Raw genomic sequence first — 16310 nt, 5'->3', positions numbered from 1 at the left:
TGATTAAACAGGGATGGCGGTGAAAGGTGAAATCCAGTTATCCTTACTGGACGCATCTTATCCTGTGTGAAATAGCCTCATCCTACCTTAAGTCCTTTGTGGTCAGCTTGATAGAGTTTGCTAAACACCACAGTGTACGGTCCCTTACAGCTGGCGCCTGCAGCGCGGGAGGGGCCCACCTACAAGCTATAAATGGGAAGGGCTGGCTCGGGTGTTGGGGAGGGCTTTAGTGCAACTGATGGATAAAGGCATTATCTAACACTTCCTGAGCTTCCTATCTCCTCTGCGCAGCCTGGCCCACCCCGCTCCCTGCAGTGCCTGCATTGGATGCTCACCACCCAGGGACAGCAATTAAGGAAAGCGCGGTACCGAAGGCATGCCCGCAGTCCTCGCCCTGCGGCGTCGCGTACTCCAGGCAGCCGGCTCTCTCCTCCAGGGCCGGGCAGGGCTCGCCGCCGTTCTGAGGCTCCTGCTGCACCGCGCGCCTCCGCACGCGCGCCGTGGGCCGACACTGGCTGGCACAACCGCTCCAGGGGCTCCACTCCCCAACGATGCACGGGCGAGCTGAAAAACAGCACGATAGGGACGCACACCTGAGCACAGCCAGCGCCTGCCAGGCGGTTCCCGCCAAGACACACAGTCAAGTTCAGGCTGTGCATACATCGTGCCGGGACCGGCGGTGGATCAGGAGGAACGCACAAGGTTGACACTGACGCTACCCACCCTGATGGTGAACTGATAAATGGGTATCCCTTAGAGACGGGCGGATGTTCCCGGATCATGAAGGTGGGTCTGAGCCAGGACCCACCCGAGTAAGAGACTGATGCCTTCAGGGTACTTCCTCTTACAGTCCAGTGTTAGATCAGCTCTTTGCCCTTGTTTTCCTTTGATTGTAACTTTATCCTCCTCTGTCCAGAATATTTTTAGGGCAACAGTAATACACACTCATTGTTGGAGGACAGGGAAGTCTGGTGCGCTGCAGCCCACGGGGTCGCAAAGAGTTGGACACAACGTAGCGACTAAACAATAGCAGTAATACACATTCATTGTAGAAAACATAAAGGAAATAAACTCTAAAAAAGAAAAGGTGGGACTTCCCTGGTGGGCTGGTGGTTAAGAATCTGTCAATGGAGGGGTCACAGGTTCCATCCCTGGTCTGGGAAAATCCCACATACTGCAGAGCAGCTAAGCCCTAGCTGGCAACTACTGAAGCCTAGTGGCCCTAGAACCCTGCTCAGTAACAACAGAAGCCATCAGAACGAGAAGACCCCGCACCAGAGATAGCCCCTGCTCCCTGAGACTAGAAAAAGCCAATGTGCAGCAACAAAGACCCAGTGAAGCCAGGAAAAAAATAAACAAAACAGGTGTTTCTCCCACCAATCACTTCTCCCACCATCCCATCACTTACCCAGGTCAATTCTTATCAGGAAATGTGCCTCCTTAAGACATGGCATAGGGCCACACCAATGACCCCTATCCAGTAGGGTTCTCCTGGTGCTCTGTTCTCACCTTCCATGGCTCAGGGACTCATACACTATACGAGGTGACATTTAGAGATCAGCAACCAGGGCCCACAGAGGGTAAGAATACCCATGGTCAGGCATGGGGGCAGAGTCAGGGGATGAATTTGGTTCTCTGCCCATGACTGTAAAAATCAATGTGGTTGCATATTTAACTTTTTCATTTAAAATCCTAATAAGTCTTTTAAAAGGACTGTACTGAGTTTTCAAGTTGAATTACTTGAAGACCTGAAATTGGATATAAGAAAAGAGAAAAACAAAGAAACAGAAGATGTACCCTGAACTGGATGCCAAAATTCCTTTCCCACAAAAACATGACCCACTTTTTCCAATCACCCTCATACATTCAAGTTTTCAAAGTCTTCACCAAGAAAACACCCAAACTTCTTTGAAATCTGATGGGACTTCTGACAATTTGTACTTGAAAACGCATTTTGCCTTTCAGCACACTCTAGTTTAGGGTTCGTGGTGTCTGGAAGCTACATCATTCGGTAGCACTACCCATGACATGAAAAGGGTAACATACATCATAAAGTTCAGTCAGTAACTAAAGAGCGTCAAACTGCTGTAAAACTGCTTTTATTAATCATCTAAAAACTTATAGGTAGGACTTCCCTGGTGGTCCAGTGGTTAAGACTCTGTGCTTCCACTGCAGGGGCTCCGGATTTGATCCTTGGTCAGGGAACTAAGATCATACATGCCTTGCAATGTGGCAAATAAATAAAATAAAATAAAATCCTGTGAACCTAAAAACAAAACAGACAAAAAGCCTTATAGGTATCACATGTCAACAATCTAAGGAAGCAAGAATGAGCCACACCAGAGTTCATTTCCAATATCTGCCATGCACACATCCTTTGGAAAATCAATAACAGGTCACTTCCTGCTCATTATCTTTTGTTAACCTTCCCTTTTTATTTTCACAGCCCTGTGATTCAATTGGCCCATAGAACCAGAAGGCATTTAAGGGGATTTCAGGTTAGGAGCTAGTTGAGAAGGACACCTCCTGTCCTTAATTCCTTTAATAACTCTTTTTCTTCCCCCAAATCTCTTCATCCCTGAGTTTAGTTAGTCCTATGCTTGAACTACACTTAATAATACACTTTAAAAATATACACTTGTTTCAAAAATTAAACATTTGGAGGCAGTATAAAATACAATTTTGCCATGGCTTTGACCCAAAACTTAGTTATATGGCCTTGGTTATACCCTATCCATCACCGACTCAATGGACATGAGTTTGAGCAAAGGTCTGGGAGACGACGAAAGACAGGGAAGCCTGGGGTGGTGCAGTCCATGGGGTTGCAGAGTAGGACACTATTGTGCAACTGAACAACGACAACAATACATTATCCATAGGGTAACAGTTGACATGGGAGGATGAATTTAGTCTCCCAGTATTTCTTCAACATTTATGTCTTGTCTCATAAATCTTTATTTATTTGGGAATCATAGGTAAAGTCCTCAAATCACAGAATGATTGAATCAATTGTTGTTCCTATTGGTTAATATTTGTCCTTGGCAAAATGCTATGCCCTTTCTTCCTAATCTATGACTTTGTATGTATGTGCTAAGTGGCTTCCGTCATGTCCAACTCTTTGTGACCCTACCGCCAGGCTCCTCTGTCCATGGGATTCTCCAGGCAGGAATACTGGAGTGGGTTGCCATGCCCTCTTCCAGGGCATGTTCCCAACCCAGGCATTGGACCCACGTTTCTCAAGTCTCTTGCACTGCAGGCAGCGTTCTTTACCACTAGCGCTACCTGAGAAGCCCAATCTATGATTTTAACAGCCTCATAAGGAGAATCAGAAAGTTCTGGGCCCCGAACAAGAACATCTTGGGGTCTTCATTGTCAAACAAAGTGAAAAAAGTTCATGTAGAGTTTCACCAGTAGACAGGTGTTCCACAAAATATTTTGAGTTGGAAGATGAGTCTGAAGTATTTCTTCCTGTTCTGCACAAAAGATTCTCATCTTGAGTAACTTGTGAACTTCTGATTCTTTGGATTGCAATTTGTCACAGATCACAAGCAATCTTCGGTCATGGAGGCTGGGAGAACGGAAACTTCTGACAGGTTTGTTACCACAAGTCGTATGTCTCAGCTGCTTGACACAGACTTCCTTTTGAACTCTTCGGCTGGTATTCTTGCCGCCTCCCACTAAAGCTCACCTAACTCACATCTGTGTACAGCTTAACAAAGCAGTCTTTCTTCACACGACTTTCTTATCCTTCACATTTCACTGGCTGTCACTGGGGGCCGGCAGACTCTCACCTAGCCAGCAGAAAGAGCTCCTGATTCCAAGCTCACTGCAGCTTCCCCGGGTCTTTGTTTGAATTTAATGGAACCATCCTACCCTTTTTAGAGGAAAGAAGCCTAGATTTAATGGGTGCCTAGAAGCACTGCAAGCCTTTTTCTTCTCCTTTGTTTCAACTCCACATGACATTCAGGTGGGTTTCCCCAGAAGTGGACCCTCAGACATGGATCTGACTGAGAGCAATTTACTTGGGAGGTGATCCCAGGACGTATAAGGGAATGGGAAACGGACACAGAATCAGACATGGAAGAGAACAGAGGTAGGAAGGGGATGTCTAAGCTTCTACTTTGGGTGCAGTGAACGCCTCTGGCTCTGGGGTCACTGGGGAGTGGCAAGTGGACAGATCCGGAATGGAAGGAACCGTCAAGCCTTTCGCCATACGTGCCAGCTCATGTCCCTCCCTCTGGAGCCTTCTGGTTATCACACGTCCCCACCATAGCCACAGGGAGAACAGCCAAGAGCAAAAAAGTAAGTTAAACAGTTCAGTAATGAATCTTCAAACAAGAGTAGGGGATATTTCCCCATGTTCTAAGGGGAATACCCAGTCATATCGAAGTAAAATTGGGCTTCCTGGGTGGCTCAGCGGTAAAGAATCTGCCTGTCAATGCAGGAAACTCAAGAGATGAGGGTTTGATCCCTGGATCAGAAAGATTCCCTGGAGAAGGAAATGGGAACCGACTCCAGTATTCTTGCCTGGAAAATCCCATGGACAAAAGAACCAGGCGGGCTACAGTCCATGGGATCACAAAGAGTTCAGTCACTGAGTGACTGAACACAAGTGGGATCCAAGTAAAATTACTTCAAAAGATGTACCACTACTCTCTCTCTCTCTCTTAATGGCTTTTAAAACTCCTTCCAAGGTTTTGCCATTGAATTTGGAATAGAATTCAAACTCCCTGAGTGGCCCACCAAGTCCTGGGTGACCTGCCTGTGCCTGCCTGCCACTCCCACTGGGAGCCAGCCCCCACTCCCCAACACCTCTTTCCAAGCTCTGCCCACAGTGGCCCCTTTGCCCCTGCCACACCCACTCATGCTTTTTCAGGACCTTTGGCTGTGTGTTCCCTCTGCTGGAATGTTCCTCCCACACTGGGCATGGCTGGGTTCGGCTCATCTTTGAGGTCCCAGCTGAACTATTTCCTTTCCAGGGAGACCTTCCCTGACCGGCTTATCACACACACACATACACACACCCCACAAAATTATTTCCTCTCAGACCTCAGTGTTTCCTGCCTTCTAGCATCTCCATAATTCAGAATACCAACCAAATGAAGTCGCTCAGTTGTGTCTGACTCTTTGCAACCCCATAGACTGTAGCTTGCCAGGCTCCTCAGTCCATGGGACTTTTCCAGGCAAGAATACTGGAGTGGGTTGCCATTCTCTTCTCCAGGGGATCTTCCTGACCCAGGGATTGAACCTGGGTCTCCCGCATTATAGGTAGACTCTACCTTCTGAGCCACCAGGGAAGCCCATAATTCAGAATACATATGTATTTATTTTGTTTATTGTTCATTTTGTATTTCATCCCTAGCACTTGGCAGATGGCAGGTGCTCCATAAATTGTCAGATGGATGAATGAAATGGCATTAGACCAGGTCCTCCTCCTTTCTAAATTAAATTCTACATTGAAACAGACTCTGGCCTGCTCACATCATAAGTATTGGGTTGGGTTAAAAGTTCATTTGGGTTTTTCTGTAATGAACTTTTTGCCCAACCCAATAAGAAGCCAAAGGACTGACAGAGGCTCCAGGGTGTGAAGGAAAGCCGGAGGAAGAACAAAGTCAGAAACTCGCAGAGCCAAACACAGAAGAAATTCCTAACCTGGGCCAGAGTTGCCTGGGATCTCCTGGCAATGGTGGCCCCAAAGAGTGCCCCTGGAAGGAGCACTGCTTCTCTGCTCCTTAAGGTTACGTAGAGTCCAGTTTCTCCCAGCAACCACAGTCCATCAAGTCCTTCTTAATCCATTTATATCTCCTGGCATTACCACATCTTGAAAGTGACAAGCTTTTTCAGCATTAATATCTGTGGGGTGAGGTGGTATTTCCTTTTATTTGAGCCTGATTTCCCTCACTCAAGAATTTCAGAATACGGTGGGAAAACCCCTGTGTGTATCCCGTCTGAGCCACTCGTGGACTTACTGTTCCAGTAGACCCCTGCCCCGCAGCTTTTGGACCCATCTTTCTATAGACACTTTCCCTCTCAGATTTCCCACTCAACTTTCCCCAGGCCCATTCCCAGTCCAGATAGAGGTGGAAACCAGAATTACACACACTATTTTCAACTGTAGGTATCAAGTGTTAGTCGCTCAGCTGTGTCCGACTCTTTGCGACCCCGTGGACTGTAGCCTGCCAGGCTCCTCTGTCCATAGGATTCTCCAGGCAAGAATACTGGATTGGGTTGCCATTCCCTTCTGCAGGGATCTTCCCCACCCAAGGATTGAACCCAGGTCTGCTGCTCTGCAGACAGATTCTTTACCATCTGAGCCACCAGGGAAGTCCTGTAGGTATCAAAGGGTAATCTAAAAATTTTTTTTTCTAATGCTTTTCCTTGATGATGCCAAATACACACATGCACGCGCACACACACACACACACACACACACCAGCAGCTGCAGCAGCAAACTGAGCTGAAGGGCAAGCTCCTTCATTTCATGAATACAGTCTGGATTATTTCTTCTTAATGTAAGGCCTGGTTATCTTCCTATAGTCTCTCCTTGGTTAATCAGACACTCAAACTTTCCTCTCTGTAATCTGGCCCTGCCTGCCTGGCTCTTTGCCACCTAAAAGGTGAAGGCCACCCACGATCAAGCACTTTCTCCCTCACTTTTTAAAGTTCCAATCAGTTCTTAGCCCTAACCATTTCTAAGGAAATATTCTTTTTGCACTTTATGCACAGCAGCAGCATTGATACTTGGCTTCTGTTTCTCGACAGTCTATGGAAGGGAATTCCCTGGTGGTTGTGGTTAGGACTCCATACCCTCACTGCCGAGGATCTGGGTTTGATCCCTGGATGGAGAACTAAAATCCCACAAGCTGTACAGCACAGCCAAAAACTGAAAGAAAAAAAAAAAAGTCTATGAAGGAAAAATAAAACAGTCCCTCACACACACACACATTCCTCAGGGTGACACAATTTTATTTATTTTTTTAAAGATCTTTTTCTTTTATGTGGACCACTTTTAAAGTCTTTATTGAATTTGTTACAATAGTACTTCCGTTTTATGTTTCAGTTTTTTGGCTGCAAAGCATGTGGGAATCTTGGCTCCCTGACCAGGGACCGAACCCACACCCCCTGCATTGGAAGATGAAGTCTTAACCACTGACTGCCAGGGAAGCCCCTGGGTGACACAATTTTAAATTTACGTCATCTGCCTTTTTCTCTCTCCTTCTGCATATGTGCCCCTTTCCCAGGAAACTTGTCACAACTTCTCTGAAAGTCAAACAAGACCATAAAAATTGCCCAAGTGTCTATGGAGCCCCTCAAAAGCATAAATAAAATGATCAAGTATTTGTTTCCTCTTGCAGAAACCACGTTATTGGTCCCTGATAGGTTGGTTTTGTTTTGTTTTTTCTTTTGAGATATTAACTGGACAAGTTTATGAAATGCTAGCAGGACAGTGAAATGAACTGTCACCTTTGAAAAACAGGGTTGTAGACACCCTGCAAACCTGGGGTTGGGGGGAAAAGGGATAAAAATAAAAAAGATAATGATACTTTTCTAGGTAATAAGTTTCTAAGGTGAGTTCTGTTCTCCTTTTGTGCATTCCCACACTTTCTGCAACAAACATATATTTTGTGATAAGGAAGGAAACTATCATTTTTAAAAAGGACATGTGGATATGCCTCAGAGGCACTGAGTGGTCGGTCCCATTTTTTTTGGACAATCGTTTGTTAGCAACATTGCAAAAGCTCTTGAGTGTGTGCATGCTCAGTTGCATCAGTCATGTCTGACTCTGTGACCTTAGGAGTATAACCCGTCAAACCCCTCTGTCTATGGGATTCTCCAGGCAAGAATACTGGAGTGGGTTGCCATGCTCTACTCTAGGGGATCTTCCCGAAACAGGGATTGAACCCGCTGTCTCTTATGTCTCCTGCGTTGGCAGGCAAGTTCTTTACCTCTAGTGCCACCTGGGAAGCTCCGCAATAACTCTTAGGGGATTTCAAAGAGGTGCAGGGCACATTTTCTTGCCCTCGAGAGGCACACAATTGATGGAGAAAAAAAAGACTCACTCTACCAGTATTTATATGGTGCCTGCTCTGCAAAGTCCACAGCTTCCCATAAAGCCTCATTTCCCTGAGGCAGTGAAAACCTAATGTTTAAACCTGTGGGCTCTGGATCCAGAGCCCCTGAGTTCAAATGTCACTTCATCACTTTTTAGCTGTGTGACTTTGGACAAACTGCTTGACCTTTCTGCGCTTGTTTAGCTCATTCGTAGAAAGAGGTCAAAATGGAGAATGCCTTGGTGGGTTGTGAGACCTAAGGAAACTGAGAGCTGTGAGGCTGCTTAGAGAGGAGGGCCTGGCACAGAGTAAGTGCTGGGTAAGCATGGATGACTTTCCCCTCCTGGACTGCACACCCAGGGCTGCAGCCAAATCATGTCAAATTCTGGCGCCAGTCCCTGCTCGTTATTTCCGCAGGGACAAAGGCAGGGGAAGCCACACACTGTCTCTCAGGCCATGACGGCTCCAGTGAAGTCTTGATTTTTTAAATCATCGTGGACTGTGCCGTCCTTTTTGGGGGGTGAGTTTGGGAGCCTGTATTTTCCAGCATGGTGCCCCTGCTCCCTCCAGTTAAGATGTCAGCAGATTTTGGCCACTTGATTTCCTAGTGCTGTGTGCTAAGCCATTTTAGTTGTATCTGACTCTCTGTGACCCCACAGACTGTAGCCCGCTAGGTTCCTCTGTCCATGGGATTCTCCAGGCAAGAATACTGGAGTGGGTTGCCATTTCCTCCTCCAGGGGATCTTTCAGACCCAGGGATAGAACCTGGTCTCTTACATCTCCTTACACTGGCAGGCAGGTTCTTTACCACTAGCACCACCCGGGAAGCCCTAGTTGGTTTCCGAGATTCCCCATCAATCTGGCAGAAGAGACTGGCCCATATAGGCTACTCGTTTCTTTGTCCTGCTTCACTTGAGTTTATGATTACTCTTTCCTAAGTTGCTCATCCAAGATCTAGTGCAACTTACTGCTTCTATGGTCTTAGAAGGCAGATTCTGTGAACACAGCTGATGAGCTGGAGCCTGGGCGTTAGGAGACTGATAAGCAAATCTTCCAGGAAGTTCTTTCAGGGCAGGGTAACTTGGATCTGGCTTCTTGGCCTTTTCCCATATCTGCTCAGGCTCAGCCAATGGTGAATTTTCTATCATTTGGGGATGTGGAGTAGTTATGAACATACATTATGGGTGTTGAAACCCATGCCATCACCCTAATGAGATTTTCTGAGATGATTAGTTTCAGAACTTATTTTTTGTTGGAAAGCTTAGTCATTCTGGGTTTGTGTGTGTGTCTGTGTGTCTGTGTGTGTGTTTTCTTGGCTGTGCTGTGGGGCATGTGGGATCTTAGTCCCCTGCCCAGGGATCAAACCTGCACCTCCTGGATTGGTAGCATAGAGGTTTAACCTCTGTGCTGCCAGGGAAATCCTGAAAGTTTAGTCAGTCTTTACAGTCAACTTAATTTTACTGAGCAAAAAAATAAAAAATTTCCAGTACTTCATCTCTTAGCCACATCAAAAATAATAACAATAATGCATTTATCAAGATGAAAAAATCAGAAGGGCTAGAGGTAAGTTCCATTGACACAGTTACCTTTTTCATTCACATGTAATGTCATTTCAGACAAACTGCTTCCAGCAGCATTGGCAGGTAATGCATCCTTAGGTAAGAAGCAAACAAGATTCTCAGAGGCAGAGCGGTTCTGTGTACACCGAGTCACTGGGAGCTTTGAGCTGCTGCACCTTGATTTATCCAGGAGTAAATCACAGCTATGAGTTGGCACAGACAGATGGGGCTGATGGCAGCTTGAAAGCAGGTAGTCATGGGTTCTGACTCATTCTGTTCCCCACTAGTGTTAACTTTGTGATGGGAAAGCCCTCTGAAAGCCCCAGCTCCTACAGCTGGGAAACACCAATACCAGCCCACCTCACCTTCTCCCCAAACACACAGCATGGTTGTGATGCTGGTCCAGGGCCAAGGAAGCCAAGCAGCTCAGCTCCGTCTTGCCCCTCACTCTCCCTCAGCGTGGAGGCCTGAGAAGGCTCAGGCTCACAGAGTGGCTGCCTTCCAACTGTCTCTATTTTCTTTCTTCTTTTAAAAAACAGTTTAATTAATTTATTTATTTGGCCGTGCCAGGTTGTATTTGCAGGATTCTCCGAGATCTAGTTCCCAGACTAGGAATGGAACCCAGGTCCCCAGCACTGGGAAGGAGGAGTCTTAGCCACTGGACCACCAGGGAAGTCCCTGGTTGTCTCTATTTTCTTGCTGCCTTGTCCCCAAAACTCCAGATGCAGAGAGTCTATCACGGAGGAGCATTTTCCATCCCAAGCCTGTTTCTGCCTAGGCCTGGGAGAGCCTCTGCTAACTCCCTTGGGAAGGGCATTTAAGGTTCCTGAAAATACTCCTTTAAAAATCCTATCAGGCCCCATTCCCTTTTCTGGTTTGGGTTTCTTCGTCCGCCGCCCCAGCCCTCCCTAAGCACAAAGAGCCCAGGATTTTTTTCTGAGTTCTCTGGGAGATGGTAAAGTCTTCTCTCTTCTGCTATCACCTTCCCCAAAAATCCTCACTTTGAAATGACAGGCCTTTGTTTTAGTATTTCTGCTTCCTGGACTAAAAAGGAGGGATTTATTTTTGACCAAATAGAGACTTGGAGGATTCTGGAATTCCTCACAGCATTGTTAGGGCTCATGAAAAGGCCAGTTCTCCTCCTGACACTCACCTATCTAGCTGTGTTCACTGTCTGTCCTGTTCATCAGGTGACTGTCAGGGCCTGGCCTAGCACTGGCACAAAAGGCTGCTGCCCACAGGTAACACTGAACAGCCATGGATGCTTTCCTCCTAGAACCCCCATCCTCCTTCTAGAGGCTTCTCGCTCATTCTCTGTGACTAGGCTTGCCCATTACTTCCTCTGAGGAGCCGTCCTTGAATTCCTCCGGTCTCCTGAGCTTTTCCTCTCTGGCCTCCCAGATCCACTGTTTTGCCACTGAGCATGTGGCAGACGGTTTTGTATGTGTGTTTCCCTGCTGGACTCAGGAGGGCAGAAACTGTGTCTTCATGGTTTTTGTATCACTGTGTTTACCACAGACTGAACTGCAGGAATTCTGTATTTCCCTTTACAATGTAGGTAGAATGCTCAAGAGAGAAAAAAGATTTGGGGAGAGAGACTGCCATAGTGGGCAGGCTTCGCTCAAGTGATCCAGGGAACCGAGACAAACAGGAGTTTGGGAGGGATGCTGTGAGGAGCAGGGGCACCTGGCCAGAGGCTACTGCATTTCCTAAGTAATTGACTCTTCACCTTACTTGGGTAGTAAAGTGCCCTGGCTTTGGTGCAGAAGCAGGAAAGCAGCTTATCAAAAAAAAAAAAAAAAAAATCAATATTCTCAGATGTATCATTAGCTTTCAATCAAGATTTAAAAAAAAAAACACTTCATGTTTTTTCAACTGTGTTCTTTCAGCAGCGGGCCTGGTTGACCATCCTGCCATGGGCCCGTGGCCTCTCCCTGCCTAAAAAGAGGCAGAAAGGGTGCTACTCTCTACCAGGCATCCAGGTACCTGGGGAATAATAGCCCTGCAGGTTCCTTTTCCGGGAACATGCTGAGGCTCCCACAACACCAGGATCCTTGAGGTCAAGCCCTAATGCATGTGTGGCTTTGGGGGTGTTGTGATTATCAGGGAGCAGGGCTACTTTTCTTTCCAGACCTGGCTTCTTCTCAAGTATGTCTTGTTCTTCAGGACTACTCTCACCACATCTTCCTTTACCTTTTAATTAAGTTGGCATTTATCACATCTATACCAGGAGCCTATACTGTGTGAGGTTTAAAGATTAAAAAGACTGAACCTAAAGGAAAACCAGCAAGAATGAAACATACTAGGAACCCTGAGATAAAACCCTTAGTCATGTTATATGGATACAACTGAATTTAAAGAATATATGGAACACCTCATAGGAGGAAGAGGCTGTGCAACGGGCCAGAGTGCAGGTGAGGACAACTGTGGTACTCCAGGAACTCCTTCTCCAGAAGAAAGCACTCTCCCAGAGCCAGGCCTTGGCGCCACGTTCCTCCTTTCACCCCCTCTTGATTGAAAGCTAAGGGTTAAAAGAAAGCACCCCTGTGGAAACTGGCCTGGGGCGTTCCCCTGGCACCTGTCAGCGCCATGTCTCCAGGCAGAAGGTGGCCGGACCAGGCCTGGAGCTCCCAAGTGGAGGGCTTCACTAGACAGAGATGGCCTGTGCCCTTCCAGAACACGGGCTCTAGTCCCTATGGCCAGGCCGTGGTGGGAAGGGGTGCTTTGGAACTGTATGTCCAGAAGACTGGAGATCCCTGGATGGAGGGGGCAGGGGGACCCTAGGATGGAGAGTCTGGGGAGCACCTAGAGAGAGCGGGCTGAGAACCCTAGGACAAAAAGAGCTGGGTGGACCTGGATGCAAGGGGCTGGAGGACCCTAGCATAGAGTTGGGTGGACCTGAATGGGGCAGGTGGCGGGCGGGGGGTAGGGTAGGGGTGAGGAGGCGTCTAGGGTGGAATAGATGAGCCCAGGAAAGCCTGGCTCCGGCATTGCGGTCCCCAGTGTGGGACCTGCGTCCCTCTGCTGCGGGCGAACTGCCAGCTGCCCACCCTCGAGCCTGCCACCCACCTGGGCACGCCCTGGCATAGTCGAAGCAGCAGTCCCCGGTGAGGCGGCAGGCTTGGTCGCAGAAGCACGTCCCGTAGACCCGGTCCTGCCTCCAGCCGCTGGCGAAGCAGGCGGGGTCCCGGCCGGGGCAGCAGCGCCCGGCGTCCGCGCAGCCGGCCAGGGCCCCGGGCCACAGCCGCGCCAGCACGCACAGCGCCATCCACAGCGTCCTCATGGCGCGCGCTCTGCACACCTTCGGGGCAAGTGCCGGGGTTCCTCGGAGAGCGCCGGCCCCGGAGCAGCCCGGCCAGGCCCTGCCCCGCGCCGGCCCTCGCCCCACCCCGGCCCTGGCGGCGCGCCCGTCGGGAGCCGGGCGGGGACCGGCGGGGAGGGCGCCTCCGCCCCCGGCGCCCGCGATCGACGCTCGGGACCCCGGGCCCCTGCCCACGGCGCCCATGGCCCGGCCCGCGGGGACGGCCGGGAGGCAGCGGAAAAGCAGGTGCTCTGGGATCTCAGGGAGCGACCGGGCCCGCCAGCCGCCCCGCCAGGGCGGCCACATCTCCTGGCTCCAAACTCTGCTTCCTGACTTCTGGGGACAGGTTAGCCAGTCGGCAGCTTGACTCCGAAGCCAGGAGCCGTATCGCACTCGATGGGCACGAACCGGGCTCAGTCGCACGGCTCGCCCAGACTTAGCCCAGAAAGCCACGATGTACTTTTCCCAGGACACCCAGTTCCCCTCCGCAACCTCCCCAGGCCACTGAATGGAGAGATAAGACTTAACGTCCTTTCTTTCTGCAGCATTTTCTAATGGGTTTTTCCTGCCCCAGGAAAATGCCACTTTGTTTCACCGAAGAATCAATTAATGATACATAGACTACCAACGGTGCCTGGCTTTCTGTTAAAGCAGATTTCCCCAAAGAAATTCTGCTTGATGGTACTGTAGAATTAATTTCCGCTTTAATCAAGCGCCATCCTAACTTCGTATAGACATTTTCTTCCACCTTTTTCTCCAAATATATTTTCTGTATTCCTTTTGTTAACCAAATAGTTCTGGAAGTTTCATTTTCTTTTATGTTTTTAAACATAAACTATTCATGGTTTTTTGTAAGAAACTGAGACCATAAAGTTGTATCTGAGAAATCTAATTAACTTCAGAATTTTTTTTTTCCTTTCTCATATGAAGACTTCTCAAAGAATTCCTGTTACTCTTCAGAGACTAGAAAAGTAGCAAAAGGAAAAAAAAAAACTTGGCTATGAAAATAAACAATACAATAATCACACATAAAAAATTAAGCAAAAAAGCTGTGACATGAAAAAGATTGAATCTTTTATAAGAATTGTATCTTATAAACTGAAATCACAGATGAAGTTTGACAAGGGTACAAAGCAATTTTCCCCCACTGTCCAAAGAAAACACACTCTAAAATAAAAAAGAAATCATTTCTTTGTGATTATTTACACTAATAAATCTCAGGCTTGGAAATAATCTTATTTTCCTCTTTAGGTAAGCCTCTCTTTTTGCAATTTAATTTAAAAAGATTTACTTTTTAATATTTTTAGTTCTTGGTAGTTGATATTAAATAACTTTGTCAGCAAATTATACCCTTTGCTTTTACCTGTGTGTGTACGTTTTATTAGCATCTTCATACTAACTCATTCATGTAATTTATCTCCCACGTCTTCCCTAAGGCTGTCTGCTTTATGGAATGCCTTTAGCTAGAGACTTGTTCTGTAATGTCTTAAGAATCTGGACTTGTTCCAGGAAAACATAAATGCTCCACTGACAAGTTCATTTTCAGATACAGAAAGTAAAAGAAGATGACCTCCAGTTTAAGAGAATTAAAAATACAATGCCCAATGCTTCCTCAAATACTTTTTATCATCCCTTTTTCCTTATAACCAGACAAAACCCAAAATCTAAAATCAAAAACAGGAAGTTGGGAGTCTGTGTTCAGAAAGATTGGGTCCAGTTCTGACTCTATGTTCTTGGACAGTTCGCCTCCAGTGTTCTCATCTCAAATAAAGAATACTAACTTTTAAGATTGCTGTGTGTTGTCTATAGAAATGAGGTGATGTGAGTAAATTGAGAACAAAGTGGTCATTAGATATCAATTAGATCGTGTCCTAATGCCCACCCCGCTCCCACTTCGTCATTTAAAGCCTAAAACCAAGTAAGAGACAAACTCCTGTTTTAATTGTGTGCAAAGTAGGGGGAAGGACTTCTTCACACAGTAAAGAATCTGCCTGTGATGCAGGAGACCAGGGTTCCATACCTGGGTCAGGAAGATCCTCTGGAGAAGGAGAATGGCAATCGACTCTAGTATTCTTGTCTGGAGAATTCCATAGACAGAGAAGCCTGGGGGGCTACAGTTAGTGGGATCGCAAAGAGTCGGACACGACTGAGAAACTAACACACAAAGTAGGGGGAAGCACAAAGTTAAAAAGAAGATACTGCAAATATAACCATCCCTCTTTCTGCCGGTGGTGAGGGAATTGGTTCCATGACTGACACCGCCCCCTCTTCTCTCCTGCAGATATCAAAATCCACAGGTGTTCGAGTGTCTTCAGTACAATGGCACAGTACAGTCGCCCCACCCCAGTATCCACGGATTCTGCATCTACAGATGCAACCAACCACTGGTCAGTTGAGTACTGTGTGTGTGTGCATTCAGCCAACTCTTTGTGGCCCCAAGGACAACAGCCCACCAGGCTCCTCTGTCCATAGAGCTGGATGGAAATGATTACTTCCTATTACCAAACATAAAAAGGAGCTTGTCTGTGGTAGGTGACTTTGAAAGAAAACTCACAGTTTCAAGTTATATCTTGTACTCCCTTGAAACCATCAAGATAAGATTCTCCAGCCGGCCCCTGCAAGGGAAGCAGTTCTTGCCGGAAGGCAGAGTCGAGGGGACACTGACATTTAAAGCTGTGGAGTTCACATTCTTACTGGAAACGGGTACAGTCGATTGCAACAATCAACCACTTTGTTTTCCATGTCCTGTAGATCTTAGGAGAACAGAAATCACCCCAGTGAATGTGCGGCGAGTATAGGAATTCACGAAACTCACCTTAAAAGACACTTTCTTCTAAAGTGTTGTTTTTGGACGTTGCCCAAGACTGGTAAAATTACAGAGGGGGAGGGAGGCCTTTCTGTTCACTGGATTTCAGAAGGCAGTCATTTTAAAGGACGTCCACATATACGATCTCATCCAACCTTGCACAACTGTGGGGGAAATGTTGGTACCCCTGTACCACAGATGACAGAGATTAGACATCTAGCTAATTAGTGACAAAACTAAATATTTCCAAAATATTGCAGAGTTCTTCCCATTACTTAAAGCTTGGTAGTGGTGATGGTGAGAGGGTAACGGAACAGAGGGACAAGTAAGACTGAGTGCTGCACTAAATGTGTGGAAATGAACATACGAATAATTTCCAGAAAGGTTTGGATATATGTCAGATGGATGGGCAGGGAGTCATAAAAGGCGTCCAGGATGCTCTGAGGGCTGTGGAGGCAATCTCTTGAGGTTGATAAATAGAAAAATTGATTCTTTTTTTCTTCCTTCCAGTTTTACTGAGATATAGTTGACATACAGGGCTTTCCTGGTAGTGCAGTGGTAAAGAATCTGCCTGCCAATGCAGGAGATAGGGG

The 16310-nt window shown here is 47.1% G+C and overlaps 1 protein-coding gene across 2 annotated transcripts in view; it reads right to left on the bottom strand.

Moving 5' to 3' along the window:
• The window catches only part of SBSPON (somatomedin B and thrombospondin type 1 domain containing), a 32003-nt gene extending 18872 nt beyond the window's left edge, over nt 1-13131 (bottom strand). The window contains exons 1-2 of one of the 2 annotated variants that reach the window (XM_014481993.2): nt 12680-13119; nt 370-564 (exon numbers count right to left, since the gene is read on the bottom strand). In XM_014481993.2, coding sequence (XP_014337479.2) covers nt 370-564; nt 12680-13115 — 631 coding nt within the window. In that variant the 5' untranslated portion in view covers nt 13116-13119. Of the gene's footprint in view, nt 1-369; nt 565-12679 lie in introns of both variants that reach the window. The other variant, XM_070382266.1, reaches the window with a different exon arrangement.
• Between the last annotated feature and the right edge of the window lie 3179 nt (nt 13132-16310).

This window comes from Bos mutus, chromosome 14 (assembly GCF_027580195.1).
Source record: "Bos mutus isolate GX-2022 chromosome 14, NWIPB_WYAK_1.1, whole genome shotgun sequence".
Lineage (NCBI taxonomy): Eukaryota > Metazoa > Chordata > Mammalia > Artiodactyla > Bovidae > Bos > Bos mutus.
The sequence above is the reverse complement of the archived record's forward strand: the minus strand, read 5'-3'. Positions and strand labels throughout refer to the sequence as shown.